This window comes from Neovison vison, chromosome 2 (genome assembly GCF_020171115.1).
Source record: "Neovison vison isolate M4711 chromosome 2, ASM_NN_V1, whole genome shotgun sequence".
Lineage (NCBI taxonomy): Eukaryota > Metazoa > Chordata > Mammalia > Carnivora > Mustelidae > Neogale > Neogale vison.
Genome location: NC_058092.1, coordinates 186766296 through 186793448, shown reverse-complemented (window position 1 = coordinate 186793448; position 27153 = coordinate 186766296). Strand labels below are relative to the sequence as shown.

Here is a 27153-nt window from a genome sequence, read left to right as displayed (position 1 = left end):
CTATGGTATAATTTATTCTCAGGGCATACAATGCCATATAACAGGGCATATGGTAACAAACTTTAATTTTTTTTACAGTTCAGTCGTTGGACCTCTTACATGCAAGTTAATAAATTTTTTTAAAAGATTTTTGTTTGTTTGTTTATTTGACAGAGAGACACAGTGAGAGAAGGAACACAGCAAGGAGAGTGGGAGAGGGAGAAGCAGGCTTCCCACCGAGCAGGGAGCCCAATGCAGGGCCCGAACATTGGGCCCTGGGATCATGACCCAAGCAAAAGGCAGATGCTTAGAAACTGAGCCACCCAGGCACCCCATGTTAATAAACTTTTTAAAGATTTATTTATTTATTTTGGAGGGGAGAGGAGGACAGAGGGAGAGAGAATCTCAGGCAGACTCCACATCGAATGGGGCCCAATATGGGGCTCAATCTGAGATCAGAACCTGAGCTAAAACTGAGAGTCGGATGCTTAACCCACTGTGCCACCCAGGTGCCCCGCATGTTAATAAATTTAATTGAAAATATTTCACTTAAGATGGTATAAAAACTTCAAAAAAGAAAACATCATGCAAGAGGAAAATCAAATAGTCACTTTTAGTACACTCTTACATCAATAAACTTCCTAATTCCCTGTAAATATTCTGTGCTTGTATCCAAATTTCAGGGTATGATTATTATTTACATATTTAAGGAGTTACTGGGTATTTAAGTCATAATTTCAAGCAACTATTTAATTTATTTTAAGTTTGTTGTTTGGAGTATCATGCCCAAATTTTGGTTGTAGTGGTCCTATTGTATCCTACACTGGGTGTTTTATTGTAGGGAGGAAACCTGGGAAATGGAGTGAGCTGCTTTCGGAAGGGACAGCGCAGCTTTCAATGTCAGGAGGATGAAGCCCCATGTGAGTCAGGTCAGTCAGCAGTGAAGTGACTTTTCCCAGTCCAGGGGCCCGAATCAGAATGAGTCCGTTCTGGAAGTCTGTCTAAACCCACAGTATGAGGTTTAAAGAATGCCGTGTTCTAGGGTATTGACTGATGTTCTCAGTGGGGAGAAGTTCTAAAGAGGAGGGCAACCCAGAGCCAGGAGTCGGGTGTGGGGCCGTCCTAGTCCTCCCAGTCGATCCTGATCGGGCCACCCGTCAGCATCTGGCTCTGGGGACCAGCTGTATCCTCTCCTTCCACTGCCTCACGACGCACTCGCCGGTGGCAGCCCTGGGCACAGCGGGAACGCTCATCCAGCCGTCCACAGACAAGGACTTGGCAGTGCAGAAACACTTCCTGGAAAGACCATAAATGAAAATTAACAAAAATAGTGATAACAGATGCTGATTGTAGGGCCCCTTCTGGAAGCCAGACACTCGCTATACCAGATGTTTCATATATAGTATCTCATTTCATATAAACAACAGCCCTCTGAGGTGGATGTCGTCATCCCCATTTTACAGATGAGGAAACTGAGACTTAAGTTAGACAACTTGCCCAGATTCACACCATTGGTCAGGTGGGCAAACATATGGAGTCATGTGGGTGATCTAACCTAACCCCCCACCCCAAAGCATAACTCCTGCCTTTGTATAGAGACAGGAGAGACCTTTGAGAAGGGAACACCTAATAACATTAACAACTTTGTTCTTCACACCAAAGTCTGGGAAAAACATAGGTGCCTGCATGCTTCTGTGTCAAGTAACAAGTTCTTTGTCCAAGCTTCTTCTTATAAGTTACCTCCCAAATCATGCTGCCTGCTTGGGGAGGGAGATCAGGATTAGCCATCATGGTTAACAGTTGTTCTAGAACAGTGATAAAACAGGAAAGGACATGAATTCACTTAAATGCAGTGTGGAAAAGATAGCTGGTCTCTTAAACTTCCTTTGGTTTAAACATTTCAACAACTCTATTGAGTTGAAAAAGCAAAGTTTCTACCTTAACATTCTCTCTATTGCCTCTTATAACCTCTATGTATGTGTGTTTTTCAAAAATGCAGCATACTTGGGGCACCTGGGTGGCTCAGTGGGTTAAAGCCTCTGCCTTCAGCTCAGGTCATGATCCCGGGGTCCTGGGATCAAGCCCCGCATCAGACTCTCTGCTCTTCGGGGAGCCTGCTTCCTCCTCGCTCTTTCTGCCTGCCTCTCTGTCTACTTGTGATCTCTGTCTGTCAAATAAATAAATAAAATCTTTAAAAAAATGCAGCATACTCAATATGCATGTAAATTGTTATGACATATGACTTTTAATATCTCCTTTTTCTATATTTCTCATTTTAATAACTACTTAATATTACACTAATAGATACGTGGTAGCCCTGTTGGAGGACTTTTTCTCCTTCTCTATAACATACAACAAATCTCATTTTTCTTTTTTTGCTTGCTTGTTTTTGAGAAACTGTCAGAATTAGAATTTTTAGATAAAAGAATCTGATGATTTTATGGTTATTACTACATATTACCAGACAACTTTCCAGAAACCATACCCATTTATACTGCCTCTATATACTTCTCCCTATAACTTTGCAAGCATTGTGATTTATAATTTTTATAAATTTAATTTGTATAAAGTAATGACTTATAATTGTTTTAATTGGCATTTTAAGTACTGTTTTCACTGAACAACTCACTATTTGTCTTTTCTGTGAATTTTCTGCCCATATACTTTGCCATATGATTACCACACAGGCTTTTCAACCATGCCCCCCCACAACAGTTTAAAATTATGATCATATAGGGGTGCCTGGGTGGCTCAGTCTGTTAGGCATCTGACTCTTGACCTCTGCTCAGGTCTTGATCTCAGGGTTGTGGGTTTGAGCCCTATGCTGGGCACAGAAGTGACTTAAATAAAATAGAACTTAAAAAAAATAAAATTATGATCATATAGTATTTTCTTTGAACAAACACAGTGATTTTATTGGAAGAAAGGCAGATAATTGTGACATTCTAGACAGCTAGTTCTGCAGTGTTTTTCATAGAGGTAATGCGGATCCCAACTGTGAGCTTACAGAGAATGTCAACAACCAGGCACGCCAAGAAATGAGGGCCAGGCCTGGGAGTGGGGGAGGGGTGCGGTGTGGGTTCCAAGATAAAGGTGTTCAGCTCACCTTGTGGTCTTTGCCCACAAACTTGAAGACCGGGACCTGGAAGTGCTTTGCTAGGTGGTCCCGGGCCGTGTACTGCTTCACGGAGTCATCTGAAACACAACTAAAAGCAGGACAGGAGAACACGTAAGACTTGATGGCTTCAGCAGAGATGGAAAAACAATCTGACCCAATGTGTTTAGTCCAAAGAAATGCTGACTGGGTGGAGGAGGCTGGGCTGCACTCAAGTTTCTTGAGAATGAAAGAAAAATGAAATTCCCTCCTTGCAAAGTCGTCTTCCTGCTCATGAATACTGTCTGTCCCATCTCTCATTCTCTGTACCCACGAATTGGGCACGAGGACCTCTCGATACGTCAATGTATTGAAGCAGGAGCAACAGCAACCACATTTCTTTCAAAGATACCTTTTGAAATGAAGATATCTCTGGAAGGCTGTATTTTCATTTGTAATACATCACAGGAATTCTGCATTCACATACTTGATGATTGGTTTGAGATTTCAAAAATATTTATTGGGCACCTAATACACACTAACCCCCAACGAGGGTTCAAAGGTGAGCAAGCCTCAATGTGTGCAACACTGAGCTGCATAAAGATTTAAGTTCCAGAGAGAGTAACTGGTTCTACTGGGAAGGTTCAGTCTCCTCCTAATTGCTGAACTTCATTTTCCCCCCACATTTAATGCAGAGTTGTAGTTTGATAAGGTCTTGGGGTTTCCATCTCAGGTCTACTGCTTAAAGTGAAAGTCCTAGTCTCATCTCAAGGTTAGCTGGGGAAAAGAAGTCTTACTGGTTCTCAATTTTGAGACCAAGGTTTAGTATTTGATGAACATTTTCTCCTGAGAGGACAGAGATTACACTTGTATCGTCTTTCCCACTGTGAATTTTAAAGGAACTTTAAATTCTGGGTATTTTCCTTTTTCTGGATACCTATTAGTTCTTGTCTACCAGTCCAGGAAAAAAAAATGTGGGGACCAGAAAGAAAAGTCTATGAAACTGGATCCTTGCTTCACGTGCTTACAGACCACTTTCTAGTTCATTGTTAAGTATTGTTTCAGTGCAGTTCAAAAAACCCAATAAAACTGTTTAAAAAGAAGACATTGTGATATATAATACCCCTAGTCCATATTCCCTTGACCTGAAGAGAATCTAAATATATTATGCAGTTTCAGTTATTTCTTGTATTTATGTTTTCATTTTCATTTTCTTGAGGTAAAGTTAATATATACCGTCTTTTGATTATGTTCTATAACAAATACCTATCACATACCTAGTCTGTGCAACATGTTCTGTTGGGAGCTGCAGAGGATATAAAGATGAATAATATGGTCTGTGATGTCAAGAACTTTACAGTCTGTATCTAGGACAAAAATAGTAACATGATATCAAAACAGCACTTTTCATCTAAGGGCCTCACCATTTTCAATTATTTTTACCTAAAAATACCATTTTTTTCTTTAAGAGAGAAAATGAGGCAGGAAGAGTTGTTATGGGGTAATATACTACAGAATAGGACCCAGGACAAATTCTGGCTCTTGACCTGGTGTTTGCTGTGATTAGACAATGTGGTTCATCAACTCTAAGTTCATGTGCTAAAAGAAAGTAAGGATGGTATAGGATAATCCAAAATAATTGGTTACTCAAAAGTTGTCCAATGTTTCACTTTGGAATTCAATGTTTCTTTTTCTGGAGATTACTTTTCTAATTCTACTTTGCTGAGGTTTGCACTAAATTGCTTTGTATTCTCTGAGCATACGCCAACTAAAACTGGAGAGAGGTGAATGAGCTGTGTTAAATATCAGGGGAAAATGACCTGATTTAAATGCAAGCTGAGAACAATGAATAATCAAACAATTTATAAATGTAAGCTTACTGCATTATGTTTATTTTAGGGCTCTGGACTTGCTTCAAATGATTATTATGATAAATGTCCATTCAATAGTTCATTTGACAGCTATTTAGTGACCCTCACTATAGGATAGGCATAGAGGGGAAAAGAAAAAGAAGAAAAATTTCCAGTTCATGGCAGAAGGAATCAAGGAAGGCTTCATGAAGGAAAAAAATCCAGCTGAATCTTGAGGGAACAGGGAGAGTTGGGCAGGAAGAAAAGGAGATTTCTGCAGAGGAAACAGCAGGTGCAGCGAGGAAGGTGTAGGAAATAATAGAGTCTGGGAATTGCCTGTAGTTCCCTTTGCTGGGAACAGAAACTGGAGAGGGCAGAGGTCTGTGTGTGAGGCACTGTGAGCCAAGCTCAGAGTCGGATTTTATCTGGAGGAATCGTCTCACAGACACCATTCCAGTACTCTCCATTATTGTACCAGAGATGGGACCGTTTGCCTGTTTACTAAATATACCTCTACTGCTGTGTTTTTTAATTCTTGCCTCTGGCTTTTAAGCATTTTAATTTCTCCTGCAGCATATATATATATATATATATATATATATATATATTTTTTTTTTTTTAGCAATTCTGTATGTGCTAAGGGCTAGAAAATTAAAAAGCACAACTTCTTAGAACTCTCTAAAATAAAAAGCAGATAGTCCTTAACTGAGCACCTGAATAACAAATATATAAATAAACTTTACCAGCTTTACTAAGATTGTAGATTACATGTTTTGTCAATAAGCGAGTTATGATTATGCATTTATTTTTGCAAAAAGTAAATATAGGGGTAGGAAAAGACTCTTGGAATGAGAGAAATGATCCCTATCTTGACTGTACTGATGGCTTCATGAATGCATACATCAGAACTTAAACTGTACACTTTCAATGTGTATGCTCGTTGTATGAGAATGTAATGAGAATACAGCCATTAAAAAAAAATAAAGGAACCCACATCTACTCCCCACTAAAAGTAAATCCATTCCTTAATCTCCTTAGCATTAGGTATGCAAATGAAAAAAAAGAAATAATAAATGATTCTTCTACTTTTCATTTTAAAACTTTGTGGAGGTAATTTTAAGATGGCAAGAAATCCAAAGAACTACAGACACCTATGAGACCTGTTACTGACCATGCAAAGCAGCTCAGAATGATACATTTTCCATGTTCTGAAAACAAGCTAAGGGAGGCTACAAGTACTCCTGCTGGCAAACAGTTAAATTTACCAACCAAAGGAAATCAAGAGTCATCAAAGGTTTTTAGCAGGGATCTGAAAAAAAAAAAAAAAGTGTATATATATATTCCTCCCCCCCAATTTTTAACATTTGTTTGTCTTTTGACTGGTTACCCAGGGATTCTTGGAGCTGAGATTTGAGAGTTGGGATTCAGGGGGCTGTCGTAAGGCTGTTTTTGCTATCCAGGTGAAAGGTAAGGGCTGGAATTAAGACAAAGCAGAACAGAGAGAACAAGTCTGGGGGCACTGCTTCTTCCACAAAAGCCTCTTGGTTGGGGCGCCTGGGTGGCTCAGTGGGTTAAGCCTCTGCCTTCATCTCAGGTCATGATCTCAGGGTCCTGGGATCGAGTCCTGCATCAGGCTCTCTGCACAGCAGGGAGCCTGCTTCACCCTCTCTCTGCCTGCCTCTGTGCCTACTTGTGATCTATCTCTCTCTCTGTCAAATAAAAAAAAAAAAAATTAAAAAAAAAAAAAAGCCTCTTGGTTGATCCCATGTGCTCTAAAGTTGAACATCCCTGTGCAAGAGACTGACGGCAGCAGATGGAGGACGCCTGCGGTGAGAGAGCCAGCAGAGAAAAACTAAGCAGACATTTCGGAGTCCATGAGGCCCATTAGCCTAGGGCACGGCCCAGGTGGTTCTCTTGTTACACCATGTCGCTTTCAGTGAGCTGCGGGTCCTGACCCTATCTGAGCTATGTCCCACCTGACACTGAGAACAAGGAAGAAGCTGATAAGATTCTACCATGAGTATGGGGTTTGCGTGTCATTTTCCTGGGAATGTGAGCAATGGGTGTGACAACTGCTAGGCCTCCAACAGGCTCGTGAGACACACACAGTTCTCAATCCAGGGATCCTTAGGAAATAAGGAAATCTCTTTTATATAAAACAAGCAAACAGGGGCACCTGGGTGGCTCAGTGGGTTAAGCCGCTGCCTTTAGCTCAGGTCATGATCTCAGGGTCCTGGGATCGAGCTCAGCAGGGAGCCTGCTTCTCCCTCTCTCTCTGCCTACTTCTGCCTACTTGTGATTTCTCTCTCTGTCAAATAAATAAAAAAACAACAATAACAACAACAACAAAAACAAGCAAACAAAAACCAAATTTCACTTGATCGTTCTTCTAAAACCTTCTAAGTAATTCTTGTCTCTCCTTCACTACCAAGCTTCCTAAAAGAGGAGTTGACATTTGCTGCTTCCTCTTCCCCATCCGCTTGCAATTATCTGCCTTCCCCCAGCCCCGACACTCACACTCATGCTCTACCCTCTCTCTAATCAGGTTAATCAATCCCATGTTTCCAATAGAAACACGGATGATTCTTGGTCCTTTATCTCTCTCTAGTCCTGACCTTGTTCCTGGGTCTGATACACATTTCCAACTGCCCGCTGACCTTTTCTTCCCATGTATCCTGAAGGCATTTACAATTCAATAGTATTATCTGGACTTGTCATATTCAATATTTCACCTCAAATCTGCTTTTCTCCTTATGGCCGTCCATCCGGGTTAACGGCATTTAGTCAGTCATCCGTGCTAGACCCCTTGGAGTCATTCTCAACTTCCTGCTCCCTCACCAGTTTTTATCTCTAATGTCAATAAATGGTTTTTGAGGGGTGCCTGGGTGGCTCAATGGGTTAAAGCCTCTGCCTTCAGCTCAGGTCATAATCCCAGGGATCTGGATCAAGCCCTGCGTCGGGCTCTCTGCTCAGCAAGGAGCCTGCTTCCTCCTCTCTCTCTGCCTGCTTCTCTGCGTACTTGTGATCTCTGTCTGTCAAATAAATAAATTTTAAAATCTTTAAAAAAAAAAAGGTTTTTGAAATAATTCAGAGCTCACAGAAGTGCCCTATTGTTTTAGGAAATGACCAAGTATGCTGTGCACTTAGAAATCGGGTGTGAGTCTACGGCCGGGTGTACCACCCTGAACACGCCCAATCTCCTCTGATCCCGGAAGCTAAGCAGGGTCGGGCCTGGTTAGTACTTGGATGGGAGAAATCGGGTGTGAGCTGGGGATAATAAATCGTGTAAGCAGCATAATTACCCATCCTGGATGAGGTAGTACTTCAGGATCTCGTCGATCTTGGAGGTGGGGGTGGCAAAGCAGCTCTCTACCAGGCTTTCTAAGCCATTCACGTGCACCACAGGTTCAATGCCAAAGTAGAGGGAGTCTCGAAGCTTGAGGGTGGGCAAAGCTTCCCGGTAGGGCTCTTCAAACTCATTGTCCTTGAAGATCTCCAGAGTGAATGGGAAGATTCCATGGCTGCGGCTCATGATTTCCAGGGGGGTATTTCGAAGATGGGGAACGTACCCTTCTGAAATGGTGTACAGGCGTGGAAATTCACAGGTCACTGGGATCAGCACTTTGCTGGTTCGGATGATGATGTCCCCGCTGCTTCCTGGGGTCTGCTTGGGTAGGCCTGTCACAAGGTTGCTTGCCACAATCTTGTCATTTACCACCTGAGCCAGGTCAGGGCCAGGAGAGGAAAAAGACTATGTTTATTTCTCTAGAGCTCCCCAATCCACCCTATCCCACCCTCCCACGCAATCCCATTCTTGACTGTAACATTCTCCACACTTCTATTTACATCAAAACAATTAGAGATTTGGTTGCTGAAGCTCAAAGGCTTTTTAAAACATCTCTTCTCTTTTCAGCAAGATGCTCTGACTGTTAAGAATTTTATATATTACTCCCTGGTCAACCCACACATTCCTCTGGAGTATTACTCATTAAACCTGAACTATGCAGAATCAGCAAATTCGAAGCTCTGGTATTTTAGGAAAGAATGGCTTCAGTGTATTGTTTTTTTTTTTTTCTGGAATCCTAGACCTGCTGATCAGGCTGCGGCCTGACCTTGTGCTGAACTCATCCACAGGCAGAGAACTTCAGCTACCGCATTTATGCAGACGGCTCTCAGTTCTTCTTTATCTCCAGCCTTGTCTGCTCCCCTGAGGGCCAGTAACTCCAACCCACCCCAGGGCATTTCCACTCAATTATTCAATTTGCCTGAAGTGGGCCCCCCTTCTCCTGGGATAGCACCCCCATATCCCACCCCAGGTCTCATTAGATTCCTGATTTTCTATTTGTCAGATTCAATAAATAAATATTGGTTTAATTAAATGGTTGCAAGAACCGCGGCCCTGATCTTCTGGACCCAGGTCCCCTCTATTTCCATCCGTCTCGTACACTGCTGATCTCATCATTACAGCGCCAGCAACCTCACTCTGGGGGATAAAGCTCCAATATCTCACCCTCACACACAAGGCAGATCCTTGGAAGCACAGTCTTCCCCCACCTACTTCTCCAGTTTCCTTTTCCAATACGTGTTCCTTGCCAGTCAGTCAGCACTGCCCATTCACTCAGCGTAAGCCTTAAATATTCCCATCTCTGACACTGGCTCACTTGTTTCCCATCTGAAACGGCCTTTCTTTTCCTCTCTGCCTGGATAAGCCACACACAGGCTTCCGCCCCAGTTCAAGGCCCACTTGTCTTGACTGCTCCAGTGTTTGTCCCTTTCTGGACTGCAACGGCACCTGTCATCTCTATCACTGTTTCTTATTTATATTGTGTGTGTGTGTTGTCATCTCAGGCCTACTGCGTATGTTCCCCAAAGTGAAGAATCTTATTTCATATCCCTCAGACTCCGGTGCACATTCTTAGATGAAAGTACAATCCTTTTCCCTCTACCTAGTTCAACACTTGAACTCATCTGTTATCTCCTATAGGGACCCTCATCGATTCTTTACTTGGTTTCTTCAAGTAAAAAAATTGGTCAGAGGAGATGCAGCCAGCCTCCTTGTGCTGGGGCTGATGCACTCAGGGAAATGTCTGCTATATCAGAGAGACAGGACTACCGAAGAAAGGAAAGAGCAGAATTCTTCTCACCTCCCTGTGCTCACAGGGCCAAGACCACAGCAGATGCTCAATAATACACATGTTAAGTGAATGGCATACGAGTTTTTGAGCTGCATTCTTTCATGTGGAAATATTTCATCTATGACAAGCCACACAGCATACCTCTGTCAACTAAATCCCAAATAACTGACTTTTGGTCATCCCCCAAGTGTCCTCCAGCAAGAACCTACATCAACCACCGTGCCACACGTCTTGAGGGAGAAGAGGATGTTGACGTGGGTGCCATTGGACACTCCTCTGCAGGAGGTGTTGGTCAGGAAGAGCTCCAGACCGCCAACCAGGTCCCTGGGGATGCTCACTTCAATGGTATTCGACTTGCACAACACGGGGACTGTGGCAGAAAGGGGGCACTGTTAGAACGGAGAAATCTGAATTGGGAGAAGGATAAGGAACGCTTCTAGGAGAATTAATTTTACCCTCCCACAATTTGAGCTTTTTGTTCCATCCTCAAGGAAATCTAAGAGACTCAAAACAAGTTGGTGAATGAAACCAGGACTCCTAACTCCCCAGGCTGTGGTCAAATAATTCTCAAACACACTGATCTCCAAATGAGGAAATATTGCTCAAGTTTTGATTCAACATTTATTTCAAAGTATGGATAGCATAGTTTTATGAACTGAAACTCCTCACGGAATAACTTTTAGTACAAACAATTTATTGTCAATACAGAAAAAGTACTTCTTTGATATATGCTTAAATTACATAACAGTACTGCTTTGACTTTACCATTAATTATGTCTCATAAAACAGAGGTAATAAAAACAACGTTAGTGTACTTGGGGAAGAGTTCCAAATTATCCTTGCATTGTTCTGTAAACCATAAATGCTGACTATAAATTCTACTTTAACTTAATATAAAAAGGATTGCTTTTCTTTAGTGATCCTGTGTTCACTTTTCCAGGCTCTACAAATACTCTAAAAGGAATATTTATGGCTACTGTCAGAAAATATGTGAGAATATATCATAAAAATGACAGAGCATAAAGAAATCAAAGGTAGGTGTTCATTAAATATTTGCTAGATGGATGAGTTAAGATTCTGAACATAAATAACTCGATTTCCAGAAAATAGTAGTCAAAAGATTGTTGATGCTCGTATTGTAATTGTAGGGAGAAAAATCAGTTCTCTAAGGCTTTTAGCTTAGTTTCACTACCCAATTATCTGTTAGAAAAGAAAGGAACTGCATCAGTTGTCTTAGACTTCAAAATTAACTACTAATTATACTACTAATAATAGAAATTAGGGGGGAAATTCGTAAGTAAAAAGCAAAGGAAACTGTATGACCCAGCAATCCCATTTCTGGGCATATATCAAAAAGAATTGAAAGCTGGATCTCAAGGACATATCTGCGCACCCTTGTTCATAGCTGCATTGTCCACAATATCTCAACCATAGAAGTAATTCAAGAGCCTATCAATGGATGAGTGGCTAGACAAAATGTGGTATATAAATACAATGGACTATTATTCAGCCTTATGAAGGAAGGAAATCCTGTCATATGGTACAACATGGATGAACCTGGTGGATATTATCCTAAGGGAAATAAGTCAGTCACAAAAAGACATATGCCATAGGGCCCCACTTACATGAGGTGTCTAAAGTAATTGACTTCACAGAAATAGAAATAGAATAGTGGTTGCCAGGGCACGGGGTGAGGGGGGGGGATGGAAAATTGTTCTTTCAAGGATATAGAGTTTCAGTTTTATAAGACAAAAAAGTTCTGGAAATCTGTTGCACAACCATAAGAATATATGTAAATTCTACTGAACTAAACATTTAAATCTGGCTTAGGTGGTCAATTTTCTGCTCTGTGTTTTTTTAACTACAAGTTCTTAAAAAGCAAAGGAAAATTAAATTTTTGGTAATATGTTCTCAGAGAGCTTCTCTCTCGAATGATCCCAGAGTAAAGATGCAGGGATACCCGCTGCCGAAGGAGCTGGTGTTCTAATAGACGAGAATCTTGACCTAGTTGAGTAAGGAAGGCAGAGAGGTTTGGGGCAGGGCAGGGGGGTGAGGAGCAGAGGTTGAGCCCATCCATGTACTACCTTGGCATGTACGGTTATCTTCAGACAGCACCAAGCCCCGGGGACATTCACACTGGTACCCCTTCCCGGACACGAGGCAAAGATGGCTGCAGCCCCCGTTGTTACTGTGACATCCTTCAATATCTGCAATAAAACCAAAAGAAAAGGACTTGACCTTGCCGGCCTCTTCCCCGAGGATTCTGGTTCTTGGGATGGCACTTGGCATCAGGGAATACACTTGGCTCCCCACAGTATCACTGGAGCCTAATTCAGTCACTGAGTCATGTAGGGAAGCCCATGAAAAACTGTTTAAGTGAGTTGGGGGGAATTGGAGGGGGAGATGAACCATGAGAGACTGTGGACTCTGAGAAACAAACTGAGGGTTTTGGAGGGGAGAGGGGTAGGGGGTTGGGTGAGCCTGGTGGTGGTTATTATGGAGGGCACGTATTGCATGGAGCACTGGGTGTGGTGCATAAACAATGAATCTTGGAACACTGAAAAAATAAAATAAAATAAAATGGAAAAGAATGTGATTGCTACGAAGAGCAATCTTACAACATGCACAAGCCCTAACCTCTTCAGCTGGTCATTTTGTAGAACGTCCTTCAGTCTGGATTTGTCTGTTTTTCTCAGGGTGGTATTAGTTTTGGGGAGGAAGACCCACAAGTCACTTTGTAATTGCTGTAATATTTATTGCACCCATTTTCAAATTTTGTAGAGTATTACTGATGTAGAGGGGAATGACAGAATAGAAATGTAACTAGACTAGTTAGGTGGATGAGTTAGTTATTGTCAGTTAGTTGGATCGCCAGACCTTCCCCTCAAATCTCTAGTAATAGTGGAAATGGGACAGCACATAAAAATGAAGCCTGGAAAACATACTTGGTCCACTCCACTAAGCTCTTTGTGACATACCTCTTTTGAATACATTTTTAAAAGTTCACTTTTAAAAAGTTTTGCATTTTGGGGGAGCACTTGAGTGGCTCACTCAGTTAAGCGTCCAACTCTTGGTCTCAGCTCTAGCCTGGATCTCAGAGTCATGGGTTCAAGCCCCACCAAAAAAAAAAAGTAAAAATTTTGCATTTTCAAAAAGCATACTCAACCAGATGGATAAGAAAAAAGGATTCAATTGAAAACTAAAGGAACTACCACATGATTTCATAGTTAGTAGAGAAAAATTAATGACTTTTGTGGGCTCTAGACATTATCTTTTATCAAACTCTGGCCCACTATACAACCTTGTAAGTTTTCCAGGTACACAGCCGCACCCATTCATTCATCTATTATCTATGAGGGTTTTCTCACTATAAGGCAAACTTGACTAGTTTCAACAGATTCCATATGATCCACAAAGACTAAAATATCTACTTTTTGGCCTACACAGAAAAACTTGCTGCCCTTGTTCTAGGGGTAATATAAATTTAAAAAATGCTCTCAAATCATCTCAGATGATCAAGGAAAGATATAAACTGATTTCCGGTTATAGTCAGAATTCTCAGTTCAATAATAGTAAAAAATATATATTACTTTAAAACATCAGTAAATTAACTGGGGATGAATCAATTTTTGTGAAACATACATAGAGTGTAAATTTACAGTGAATTAATTCTTATAAAACTTAAGAAAGATTAGGCTATTACCTGGTTATAAATCTGGATACTTAAAAATAATAAAAGTACAGCCAGGGATTTTTGAAACAGCTGAACATGATGTATAACAATGTAGAAGACAGTGTAAAAATATACTATAAAACATTAAGATAAACATTAATGGGACTTTTTTTTTTCCCTAAAAGTGATCGTCCTGGGGGTCCTGGGTGGCTCAGTCTGTTGAGCATCTGACTCTTGATTTTGGCTTGGATTGTGATCTCAGGGTTGTAAGATCAAGCCCCATGTAGGGCTCCACACTCAGTGGGGAGTCTGCTTGGGATTCTCTCTCTCCTTCTCCCTCTATCCCTCCCCCTACTCATGCATGTGCATGTTCTCTCTCTCTCTCTCTCTCTCTCAAATAAATAAATCTTAAAAGTCAATCAGTAAAAATTATCTTCCGTAAGTAATTTAATTTCCCAGGGTCTCAATTTCAATATTTGTAAAACGAAGGGTTTGGAGTAAATGTTCACTCCGGATATTTCCAGGTCTAAAACTGCAAAGCACAAAATAAGCTGAAATTATGAGTTAGCTTAAAAGATATAAGTCTCTTATGAGGATGTTCCAAAATGTTTGGATAGATTTGCCAAGAGGAATTGTGGGTCATTTTAGTTATCTTTCATTTATCCTTCCATATTTTCTTCTAGGAACATAATTTTCATAATAAAACAAAACGATAAAAATTATTTAAAAGTAAAAAGAGTTTTTTATTTAAAAAAAAGTCTAATTTTACTGACTAACCAACGAAAACAAATATGTTTGAACTATCAATAAAACTTAAATGTTTCAGGGGCACATGGATGGCTCAGTCGGTCGAGTGTCTGACTCTTGGTTTTGGCTCAGGTCGTGATTTCAAGGTTGCGAGATAGACCCCTACATCATGCCCCTCACGTAGCAGGGAGTCTGCTTGAGATTCTCTTTCCCTCTGCCCACACTCTCCCCACCGTGTGTTCTCTCCCTCTCTTTAAATAAATCTTAAAAAAAAAAAGTAAGGGTTTCAAATATGAATCTTAAGGCTAAAGTATAACTCATGTACAAATTTTATCTTCTGTTAAAATACTTTTTGATCGGGATTATTAGGTTTTAAAATTATATGAGGATTAACAGTAATACTTCCAATAAAATGCTCATGAATAATTACAAACGTTCCTCACGGAACATTTCATTAATATTCACATATGCAAAGATTATTGCATAAAATAATTAAGATTTAAGGAAGATTCAAGACATTATCCTTATTCAATAAAATTTAAAGTACATTTAGTCTTGTTATAAGGGACAGTAGTTTAATATTCTGGCTAATGGTCCTTCAGTGAATAATGCAAACTTTGTTGCATGGAATAAATTATGGGAACGAGCCATAATTTTTCCTTTTGGGGTAGTATTTTATTATGTTGAATATAACTAGAATAAAATGAGCTCTTATAAACAGTATTATACCACTAATTTATTAGCCTCAGGGACAAATCATATGTCCTCTGTAAATGATAATTAAGTCATTTATCTCTTTATATAATCTTCAAAGAGGTGGGTTTTTTTTTTTTCTTTTGTTCCCTCAATCCCTAACATCATGAGATTCAGACTTAAGTAGAAATGGTAACATTTTAGTTGTGATAATTTGCAAGGGCAAATGTGCCTTACAGAAGAGACATTATCTAAATTTCCTATCATTGTCACAGTATACAATTTCAACTATTTGACATACATTACAAATTCTTTTTTATTACTTAATCACATAAAATATACATAGTCTTCCTGTTGCCGATTGAGCACCTAACTCTTGGTTTTAGCTCAGGTCTTCATCTCAGGGTTGTAGGATCAAGCCCCGTGTGGGGCTCCATGCTCAGTGTAGAGTCTGCTTGAGATTCTTTTCCCTTCCCACTTCCTCCCCTTCTGCTCCTTCCCCCTGCTCATGTTCTCTCTCTCTCTAAAATAAATGAAATCTTGGAGTGCCTAGGTGGCTCAGTGGGTTAAAGCCTCTGCCTTTGGCTCAGGTCATGATCCCAGGGTCCTGGGATCAAGCCCCGCATCAGACTCTCTGCTCAGCGGGGAGCCTGCTTCCTCCTCTCTCTCTGTCTGCCTCTCTGCCTACTTGTGATCTCTGTCTGTCAAATAAATAAATAAAATCTTAAAAAAAAAAAGAAAATGATGTTACTATCTCCCCCACAGTATATCAATCTCCAATAAATGCAAAGCATAGAGGGGGAATAAAATGGCTTCTTGTGAACCAGTTTCCCCAACCACCAAGATGATAAGACTCACCTAACGGAACTCGGCAAAAATACAAACTGTAAGGCCCACTCCACTGAACGAAGTTTCCAGGAAAGAGGCCTGGGAACAGCCAGGTGTGAAGGCATCTGGGTGATTCTTCTTAGCAGGAATGTTCGAGAACCACTGCTATAAACCATTTATTATGCTACCACCTCTATTATCTTGCTACTGCGGGTTTGTTCCTTGGATCTGCGGCAGAGATGTCACCTAGAAGTTATGCAGAAATGCACTATCTTTGCCTGAGCCCAGACCTACTGAATCAGCATCTGCATTTTAAAAAGATCCCATACAATTTATGGGCACATTAAAATTTGAGAAACATATAATACCCTATTTTTATTTCCCAAATTAAAATGTGGGAACCTGGATGGCTCAGTCTGTAGAGAGCCTGCGACTGTTGATCTCAGGGTTTTAAGTTTGAGCAGCACGTTGAGGGTAGAGTTACTTTAAAAAAAAAAGAAAAGAAAAGAAAAGAAAATGGCTCTCTGCCTCTTGCAAAATGCAAGAACTCCCTCCTTTCAAATATTGAAGATAAAATCAACACTGAATTCTGCCTGCAACATGACCGTCCTCAATGACAGTGAGCCCCTTTTTGTCATTTCTTTACACAGCCCAACCTTGACTCTCTCCTAATGTTGGACAGTTTCATGAACATCAATCAAAGAATAAGCCAATGGTTTAGTTTGGGCTCTTGATTTGAATTCCTTTTTGCCCATTCTCACCTTCACATGTCTTGCCATCACTTCTTAGCACACGGCCAACCCCACACTCACAGCGATACGAATTTTTCAGGTTTACACAGATCTCACTGCAGCCACCATTGTTTTGCTCACATTCATTTTCATCTGTGGGAGAGAAACCACACCACTTACGTCCTGTTTGCTGAACAACTCGATCTTTCCCCAAGCCCCTTAGCAGAATCTTCACATCTTTCAGAGCCTGTTGATTCATTGACTCCTTGGCTATAATCCTTATAACCACTTCCATCAACCTGGTCTCTTCAACCAAGTTATTTGTCCATTTGCTCCAGCTAGAGCAGAAGGCACTTAGCCATTTGCCAATTAATCCCCTTCTAAGACCAAAACAGGCAAAATGAAGTTTTGGGGTTTTTTTGTTGTTGCCTGGATTCACCTATTTTTTTTTTTTTGTATGGGTAAATATCACTTTCTCTAGTGAGTTCCTGAAGATTTGCTAAATAAAGATAGACTTGTAAATCAAACTGTGTTTTAAATACATCAAAGCTGGGGTGCCTGGGTGGCTCAGTGGGTTAAAACCTCTGCCTTCAGCTCAGGTTGTGATCCCAGGGTCCTGGGATCGAGCCCTGCATCGGGCTCTCTGCTCAGCAGGGAGCCTGCTTCCACCTCTCTCTCTCTCTCTGCTTACTTGTGATCTCTGCCTGTCAAATAAATAATAAATAAAAATCTTAAAAAAAAAGTGGAAATACATGAAGGATAAAACAAAAAAGTTTTAAAAAAATAAATAAATACATTGAAGGAACTTATATCACAGAAGTAAATATCTGATAAAAATTTTGTGTGAAACAGTCTTCTCTTATAATATGAACAATAGCCCTTGAAGTCTATTTTATATTTTTAATATTTTTTTAAAGATTTTATTTATTTATTTGACACAGAGAGAGATCACAAGTAAGCAGAGAAGCAGGCAGGGAGAGAGGAGGAAGCTCAGCAGAGAGCCCAATGCAGAGCTCTATCCCAGGTCTCTGAGATCATGACCTGAGCCCAAGGTAGAGGCTTAACCCACTAAGCCATCCAGGCATCCCCTGAAGTCTATTTTAAATATTGGACTATTTCCACACTATACTTAAGCAATGATTGCTCATCTTTTTAAGAATATGATGAAGGATATGGACTATTGCAATTTAAAAAGGCATAGCTGGGAACAATTGTCGATTCCCTTCCTTCTACAAAGAAAAGGAAGCTTGGGAACTAAATGTATCAAGGCTTGGGGTTGGGATTACTGGGATTTAAACACCCATGAGGTGATAGAAGGCATGGTCTTGGGCCCAGGAAAGGAGGTGAGCTATAACAGAAACCCTGCTTACCCCCATGACCTCAGAAAAGATATCCCTACACTGAAGGGAGGAGTAGAAGAACTTTGCCCCAAGGCCCACGGACGCAGTAAGCAAGCCTGCTCTGAGGCTCCAGGAGAGAGAAAATCCTTCATAAACAACAGGAACCCCAAGTCAGGCCTTGCCATGGTTGAAACATGAACTTGCAGCTGAGAAATTGGTACAAAATTGACTTGGACCAACGAAGCTTCAATGATACCTGACAGAAGCATTTGAAAAACTGCTCTGTAGTCAAACCTCCACAAATCAGGCGGTCAGTGTGGTTTCACAGAAACACAATTACGACAGAAGGTGGTTTGCCATGAAACACTACACAGGAGGAACTGATCCGCTATGAGAATGACTTGGCAAGACTGGAAATAACAGAATAATCCAGAAAAATCCTTAATACAAGGACTTTAAAAATTACTAAGCAGATAAAAGAAAGGATAGTAACCAAGATAAAAGAAGTGAGCAAAAAGACAAGGCAGAATTGAAACCAAATAAACATAGCACTTGTAGAAATGGAAACTATAGGGATGTCTGTGTGGCTCAGTGGGTTGAGCGTCTGCCTTCCACTCAGGTCATGATCCCAGGGTCCTGGGATAGAGTCCTGCATCAGGCTCCCTGCTCAGTGGGGAGTCTGCCTCTCCCTTCTCCTTTTTTGAATGATTGAAGTATGTACCTTATACCTAGAGCACATCTCAATTTGGATACTAAATTTTCATTGGAAATAGTTGATTTTGAGTTGGAGCCACTACCACCTGGAAGGTGGATGGTGACAGAGACGCTAGCAGCTCTCCTGAATGTGGCCACACGCTGTCCCAAGCCTGCACAGTTTATCTTGAGACTGATTTTTTTTTTTTTTTTTTAATGTGAGAGAGCAATACACTTGCACTGATTTAAGCCATTGCTATTTGGGAGTTTGTTGTCATTTACAACCTTAGATACTCTGCGTCCCAGCCATTCCACTTTTATGGGTTTGCTCTAGAGAAAATCTCACACATGCAGTATCATTTTAATGTCAATTTTAAGAACAAAAATAATGCTATATATTCTTACGGGTGCATACACAAAGAATAAAAGCCTAAAAACAGGGACCAGAAGAATACACACTAACTTCAAAACAGGGATTAGCAAAAGGAAATGGAGTGAGATGGCTTTACTTATATTTGTAAATTTTATTAAAAAGAAAAAGGAAGAAAAAAATCTGGGTACATGAGTTATATTATTATAGCATCCTGGCCAATAATGCTATTGTATTATTTTCCTTTACTCTTCACTCTGGCTGAAAAAAGTTATATAATTTAAAATGAAGAATTAAAAGTATCTTACATTTAAAAAAAAAAAAGGGGAAACTGGCATATGCATATCAATACAAAATTTTGCCTTTAATTTCAGGGAATTCATGATGTCCCTGAAACTGACAGGCAGACCTCAGGTAGGAAGGAACTGGGGGTTTTCCCCTATGCACTACTAGGCAATGATGTCCTAGATAAATTGTTATGTAAAAGATGTGTATGATATGCAAATTTTGGTTTAAAAAGGGCAGTAAATAGACATATATATTTGTATTTTTTATATTTGCCTAAAAAAACCATGGGAGCATACATAAGAAAATAATATAAGAGATTACCTGAGGCTCAGTCAGTTAAATCTCTGCCTTCGGCTCAAGTCATGATCCCAGGGTCCTAGGATTGCATCCCACATTGGGCTTCTTGATCAGCAGGGAGCCTGCTTCTCTCTCTGCCTCTCTACCTTGTTCTCTAACTATCTTACCTCGTCAAAAGTTATATTGAAATAAAAGCTGAGGGGTACCAGGTAGCTCAGTTGGTTAAGCGTCTAACTCTTGATTTTGGTCATGATCTCATGGGTTGTGGGATCAAGTCCCATGTCCGGCTCCACACTCAGTGTGGAGTCTGCTTGAGATTCTCTCTCTCTGCCTCCCCCATTTGCATGCACATGCTTTCTGTCTCTCAAATAAATAAATTAAAAAACAAATAAACAAACAAACAAAACCCACAAAAGCTAAGTAATGAAACAAAGCCTGTCTTAAAATATCAAATATTTTCCAAGCACACTGTGTGTGTGTGTGTGTGTGTGTATGTGTGTGTGTGTGAGAGAGAGAGACAGAGACAGAGACAGAGACTGAGGGATGGAGGGAGGGAGGGAAGGAGGGTGGGAAGATTGAAGGAACCATCCTCTCTTACATCCCAAACCTTTTAGTATTAAATCAAACAAAGTCCATCACGTAAAAGCCCTAACAGCTGGTATGGGGAGGCATAAACATGCTCATAGAATGGTCAGTGGGTTCATTCAGGAGGCTGAAGAAAAAAATTTTTCTAAAATAAGAATCTTTTACTCTATTTTTCAACATAGACCCCATTCCATTCTGACCAGTTACTAGTCTTCTTGAGGAAGCAGGTATGGGCCAATCCTCCCCTTCTCTCTGGATGACTTTTAAATCTATTTGATTGTGAATACAAAAAGCTTCATAATGGGAAAAGATATGATCTTCAATCTTGGGTTTCTCAACTCTCTTTTCTTCCGGCTACAGACAACAACATGTGTACAAGTAAACAACTCTAGATTTCCTAGAAAATAATCTGACTCCCCTTTCTTGCTACTCAGAGAAACCAAAATTATGGTAGTGAAGCTGTAGGAATTTGTCCTTTGATAATTCTAGACCAAAGTCATCCAACAGAAATACAAAGCAAGCCACATAAATAATTTAAAAATTTCTATTAGTTATATAATAATTATAATAATACATTTTATTTAATTCAATGTGTCTAAAATATTTCATCTCAATATAAAATCAATATTAAAATTGATTAAAATTGAGACATTTCCCATATCTTTTTTTGAATGAATGGAGTATGTATTTTATACCTAGAGAACATCCCAATTTTGATGTTAAATTTTCATTGGAAATACTTGATTGGTATTTAGAGTCATAAAATTTACAGTTGGTTACTAAAGTTGTCCCAAACATTTTCAGTTTTCCAATGACTGAGCCAAGTATCAGCTTTTATATTAAAATTAGGTAAAATTAAAACTGAGTTTTTCGGCCATACTAGCTACATTTCAAGAGCTCCAAGCCACACGTGGCTAGGGACTGCTGTACTGCACAGTGCAACTTAATCTGTCCCCACACACGATGTAAACTTGGTTTGAGGCCCTAGTCATGGATTTAAAAAGGCAAACACCATTCTAAGTGTTTAGAGACACAAACTAGAAAAACCACAGAGCTTTGCATCAGGAAGGGATTGATGCGTCCTTTTGATCAGAATGGCCCATTTCTACTTCAAGATTAGTTTCTTACCGAAGCATGTCTGCATGTCGGGGCCTAGCACTGTCCCTGGAGGGCATGTGCACTCGCTGGCGTCCACGCAGGTGCCATGGCAGTCCTCGTCGCAGATGTCATAAAAATCTGTGGAAGGATGAAGTTGACCTTGCATGAGAGGCAAGGACCAGAGGACACTCTCATTCATAAGAAAGCCTCATGAGTTCAATTATGAGGTATGAGTCCATGGACAACATTGAGAGGGTTCTCATTGTTCAGGATTTATGTGATCCAATGGAAAGGGATACTGCCCAGGGACATCTGTCATTCAGATCAATGGTTCCCAACTTCAGATCCATGGGCATAGAATCTCTGTAAATCTAAAATCTCACCAAATATGAGCTGTAGAATAAAGAAGTGTTACGCCCTACTCTTCTATGTACTCTGTTTTTTAAATGCATGTAGATTTTGATGGGACTAATACAAAAAGTCATTTTAAAAATACTCCCAACCTCAAGCAGCTTTTTCCCATTACATATCATTTAAAGAAATCATTGGATACCAAGCACAATACTACCTTGTGAATGTCTGATATAGATCTTAAAAAGGAGTCCTCCATACTCAAAATGGTTGGAAATCCACTATGTAGGTAACCCAAATCAACACTTCATTTTCTAATGTTTTGTTTGAATGGGACAAAGACAAAATAAAAAAGAACTGATCAGAGTCACAGCTCCTCTCCCTTTGGGTTTCTTTAAGACATTTTCGGAAACACAAGAACAGATCACAGAAATCACAATCTGAAGTTACCTGTGACCCTAAGTCGATGTTATCCAGACTCTGAGATACTACCATAACTGGATTTCATATGGTATTTTCCTGATGCCATCTGATGCCTTATTGGGGAGGAAAAAGAGCACAGAGAAGATACTCACGACCACAGTAGACATGAAAGCAGACACTGGGCTTGGTCAGACGGTACACATAGTAGCCTCCCAGGCAAGCCTTGACCTCCACCGTGGTGTTCCAGAGACAGCAGTTCCCGTTGAAGCTGGCACAGGCCTGGCGTTGCACGATGCCATCACCTTCTAGAGGGTGGCTGCCATTGAGCCAGACGGGGGCATGGGTTCCACAGTGGTTTTCTGGTATGCAAAAGGTGGGCATGGCATCCCCTGCCATGCCCGTGAAGCGGTACCACTCCCCATCCACATGGTTGTCACAAAGAGGGGATCCTTGAGACTCATCGAACTGATGGTCAGTGTTCCTCCATGGCTCATTCAAACTGATGTAAGCAGAGCAAGGATCTAGGGCTGGGAATGAAAAGACACGTCAGAGGCACCTTGTGAAGTTTCTAATTACAATGGCAATAGTCTGAGTCCAGCTTCCTGATCTTACATTTTGGCTTTCTTTTCTTTTCTTTCTTTTTTTTTTTTTTAAGAAAGAAATAACCTAAAATCCCCAACAGCAGCTGTTTAAGATTCCTTACATTGACTTAAACATGCTTTATAAATGCCTTTTACAAAATTATTTTGAATCTGTTTAAGGTTTAGTGTTACTTTGGGACCAAACTTTTTATCCAGAGTAATCATTTATTGAGGATAGTTGTTCAGACCAAGGGAGGTTAGGATTATAGTCTTACTGAACTCTGTAGTGGTCAGAAAATATTCTGAATATTATGTTGAACTGGAGACCATATTATATGAAAGTATGGACAAACCTAGTATCCAGAGAAAAGTGACAGACTTTTAAGGGAGTCAAAACAATTACCAACTGGAGAAGTTGAGAACTATAGTTGGGAGGGAAAAAAAGGCTGAAGAGTATGCATCAGTTCTCACAACTCTAGGTATTGTGTTACAAGAGCAAGTACAAACTATTGGGGGAGAACCTCTTAGTTCAGGTATGGAGTAATGGAGAGGACTATGACAGTGTTGTAAGCTCTTTATCTTTGGAAATTTTCAAAAACTATTTGGATGGTCCTTTGTAAGCAAGATTGTGGATGAAAGCTTGTCCTGTTGGAATATGTGTTTAGTTAATAGGATACACATCTCATTCCACTGAAAAGGAAAATACCTCTGACACATGTCCACTATATTGAAATACACAGCATACTGACATATTATTACCAAAGATATTCTCAAAGTGAATGTTGGTATATATGCCATCAGCTCATTGAAAATATGAACTTTGTGTATAAACAATCAGCATGGCACCACTATGTATAATAGAGCCAAATTTTTCAAGCTTGCATTTTTAGTGCATAAATCGCATGGACAAATATCTCATCAAAAGTATTTTAATGACTACAGACACCAGTAACCCCAATATTCTCATTGTTTCTCTCAATTTCAGGGAAGCATTGAATTTATGTAGGGAAATTGTCCTTAGGAAGAGCCTATGAAACAAAGAAATTCTAGAAAGGAACACCAGCCAGAGAGTACCAACCTTTGTAATGCACAGGAGACTGACTTACCTAACATTGTAGGCAGAGAATTCACATTAAGGCAGAAAATTGTAGGCAGAAAATTCAGTTTTAGCAAACACTGCCCAATAATTAAATATGATGGGCCATGATCACAAAATTTAAGTTGTCTAGAGAATATTTTGGATTTTCCCAGTCTCCATTTCAAACTCCAGCTCACTCTCTAAATTCAGTCACATACAGAGGAGGGTGTAGCCTAGTGCTAATGACCCCAAAGAGAATACGATAGTATGGGACAGGAAATAAGTAGGCTGTTGCATTTTCTGGAAACAACACGTTTGCAGAGTTGCACATGGCAGGGGCCACCCCCTCTTTTAAAATGTCCCTGAGGTATCCCAGCTGTACCCTGGACCATATCTGATGTCACTTGAGGGCAGAAAATGTCCTCATACAGACTTTCCCCTCTCAAACTGGAAAAATTCCCTCATCTGCTCTCCCAGCTGTGGTTCTCTTAAGAAGCACGGTTTCCAGGGCAATTTCACAGGTGATTATAAATTCATAGAAATAGTTGGTTGATCTCCTTGGCTCTAATTTTATAAGAAATGGTTAGGTACTCAACTTTTAATGGCTTTTGCAGAAATTCCGAAACCGCCCTCAATAACTATTTCATGATTTATAAAGTTTTTCCTTAAATTTAACTGTCATTTCTTGTGTTATTTGTTAAAAGTTCACTTCCTCTCGTTGAAGGGGGCATATGGCCCAAATGGGGGGAATTTACCCACTAGCTTCTATAAAATAAGTACATTTTTTAACTTCCCCACGCAATATTTCTTTCTTTCTGCTTTCCTTCCTTCCTTCCTTCCTTCCTTCCTTCCTTCCTTTCTTTCTTTCTTTCTTTCTTTCTTTCTATTTTATTAATTTTTTTGACAGAGAGACAGAGAGGGAGCACAAGTAGGCAGAGTAGCAGGCAGAGGGAGAAGGAGAAACAGGCTCCCTGAGGAGCAGAGAACCCCCTGCAAGGCTCTATTCCAGGACCTGAGCTGAAGGCAGACTCTTAACAACCTAGGTGCCCCCCGCCCAGCAATATTTCCTGACATTAAATAACCCATACCGCTCCACCCGTCAATCCTTCAATAATCTGGCCACTGGTATTCTTGTTTTCGGGCTCTCCTGGGAGCCTGGAATTCGGTATTATGCACACTGCATTCTTAGTTGCCTTAGTACACATTCCTTAAATGGGAGACCTTCAAAAAGACGCCCGGGGGTTCCTTTCAAAGTTGAGTCCGGGCCAGGCCAGCCGGAAAGTTCCTCAGTCTTGATCAGCAGTCCTGCCTGGTGGCCCCTCCCGAGTTCCCCCACCCCGGAAGCGCAGACGCCATTGTGTCCCCAGGGCCAGCCCCTCGCGGCGGCCAAGCGCGGAGAGCAGACCTCAGGCAGCGTCCTTGCCCTTCCGCTCCCAGCCAGTCCAGGTGCAGGGGACGGTGCCCCTGGGCTGGGTCCTGGGTCCGGAAGCTCCCCGCGTTCTTCCTTCCTTCTCCTTCCCTTCTCCCTACGCCCCCTCTTTGCTTCCTGCCCCCTCCTCCTCCTCTCCTTTCCTTCCCCTCCTTTTCTCTCACTTCCCTCTCCTTCTGGGGAAGACCCCCTCCCTACTCCCCATCCCCCAAAGCTTTCCCTTTATCTCACTTCTGGCATTGAGTCAAACGTCCTAGAAGGGCTGCAAACAATAGATAACATAAGAAAGATCTGGGATGGAAGATCTGTGATGGGAACAGGAGGTACTAAAGGGAAAGTAAGTAATAAAGAAAGGAAAGAAAGGGAAGTGGTAATTCCGATGTGGTGGCAGCGACTTTTGCTTAGACAATACTTGGCTAATTATTGGCAGCAGATACAGGGTAATTAAACTTAGTTCAAAACTCTAATAGATTTAGATTTAGGGCATACTTGAGAAAGCAGTACAGAGTTTCCATATACTCGGTGCCATTTCCCCTATTATTAAACATCATTCGTTGGTGTGGTATCTTTTACACAATTAATGATCCGGTAGTAATGTATTATTATCAACTCAAATCCATAGTACAGATTTCCTTAGTTTTTGCTTGTGTCTTTATTCCAGGATCCCATCTAGGATACCATATTACCTTAATTTCCACATCTCCTTAGGGTCTCAAGCCCATTTTTAATGTGTACCCTTGAAGGTGCTAGCACAAGAACTGAATTATCGTGAAGAAATAAATCAGGGTCAACTAAACAGAACTACACAGAAGGCCGAGAAGGATGGCTCTGTCCAACTCAACCTCTTCTCACTCTCTCTTCCAATTAGAACTTAAATTCTATTGGAAAAAGGAGAAATGTGTTAGTAACTGGAATTGAAACTTTGTTTTGCCTTCTTGGCAACTTTTGTGCCAAGGCTAAGGAAGGAAAGAGTTTAAGATTCCCTCAGTCTATGCAATAGTCATATTTTTCAGATGTCCAGACTGAGAAGTTCTGTGTCTTTCACAGGGATAGAGCTTTCTTTCAGGACCTTATATTCAGTAAAGAAAAAAAAACAAAAAACCCTCTATCCTCAACTCTAAAGGTTATATTTTTGCTCTTAAAGTTGGAATTGCAAAAGTGCCTATTACATAAAGAGGTTAGAATTCTTTCTACATGGACTCCGAGAAATATTTATCTAGTGGAAAGCTGTTGGGGACGGTAGATCCACGGGAATTCCGGATGCCCAGGCAAGAGGCTAACTGGAACATGAAATAGGAATTCTTTGAAAATATATCTATGGTAGGTTATCATAGGTTTTCTGCCACTATTCTAAAACCAGTATTTAAGATACTGGAATTTAAGATACTCTTAATCTGGACATAATAGCAAAGTCCTACAACAAAAAGTGTGTTGTGCCAAGTGCTCAACGCAAGACTCACCCACTGGTGATGCAGGTATCATTGTGATGAAGAGGCAGGTGAGAAGCAGGGACTGAAGCATCCTTCTGGACCAGCCACCAGAACAGATTGGAAATTCTCTTAATTCCAGTTGTCCTTTGTCCCTTTCTTTTTCAAGCACTTTTTAAAAAAAGGCCGCTAGGCTCTTCTGAAAAAAGACTTTACAGCACTGGCTGGGGCTTTATCAGAGGAAGAGGATGAGTGGGATATGGTATCCCTTGCTCTGGCCCTGACCCCAGATAGAAACACTGTTTTACACTGTCAACAGGGTTATTGATATTTTTCTTTGGGGGAGGGGACCCATCACAATCCCTCATCCTCCTTTTGTTTTTTTCTCAAGAATTCCCTGCAACAAGGCCCCCAGTATCTTATCCAGAAGGAAACTCTAAATGAAGGACATCCCCTCTTGTCA

General features: G+C 40.6%; 2 protein-coding genes across 3 annotated transcripts in view; one reads left to right on the top strand and one right to left on the bottom strand.

The window, feature by feature from the left end:
- The window catches only part of PLA2G12B (phospholipase A2 group XIIB), a 34654-nt gene extending 23568 nt beyond the window's left edge, over positions 1 to 11086 (top strand). The window contains exon 4 of one of the 2 annotated variants that reach the window (XM_044239759.1): positions 10999 to 11086. In XM_044239759.1, coding sequence (XP_044095694.1) covers positions 10999 to 11081 — 83 coding nt within the window. In that variant the 3' untranslated portion in view covers positions 11082 to 11086. Of the gene's footprint in view, positions 1 to 10246; positions 10347 to 10998 lie in introns of those variants that run through there. The other variant, XM_044239760.1, reaches the window with a different exon arrangement.
- Positions 1102 to 26784, bottom strand: OIT3 (oncoprotein induced transcript 3). The gene is made up of 9 exons (XM_044239753.1): positions 26724 to 26784; positions 22328 to 22702; positions 21432 to 21539; positions 16761 to 16883; positions 12143 to 12265; positions 10268 to 10428; positions 8226 to 8641; positions 3086 to 3185; positions 1102 to 1275 (listed from the first exon to the last, which is right to left on the bottom strand). Exons 1-9 carry the CDS (start codon positions 26782 to 26784, stop codon positions 1102 to 1104), a joined length of 1641 nt encoding a protein of 546 aa, XP_044095688.1.
- Between the last annotated feature and the right edge of the window lie 369 nt (positions 26785 to 27153).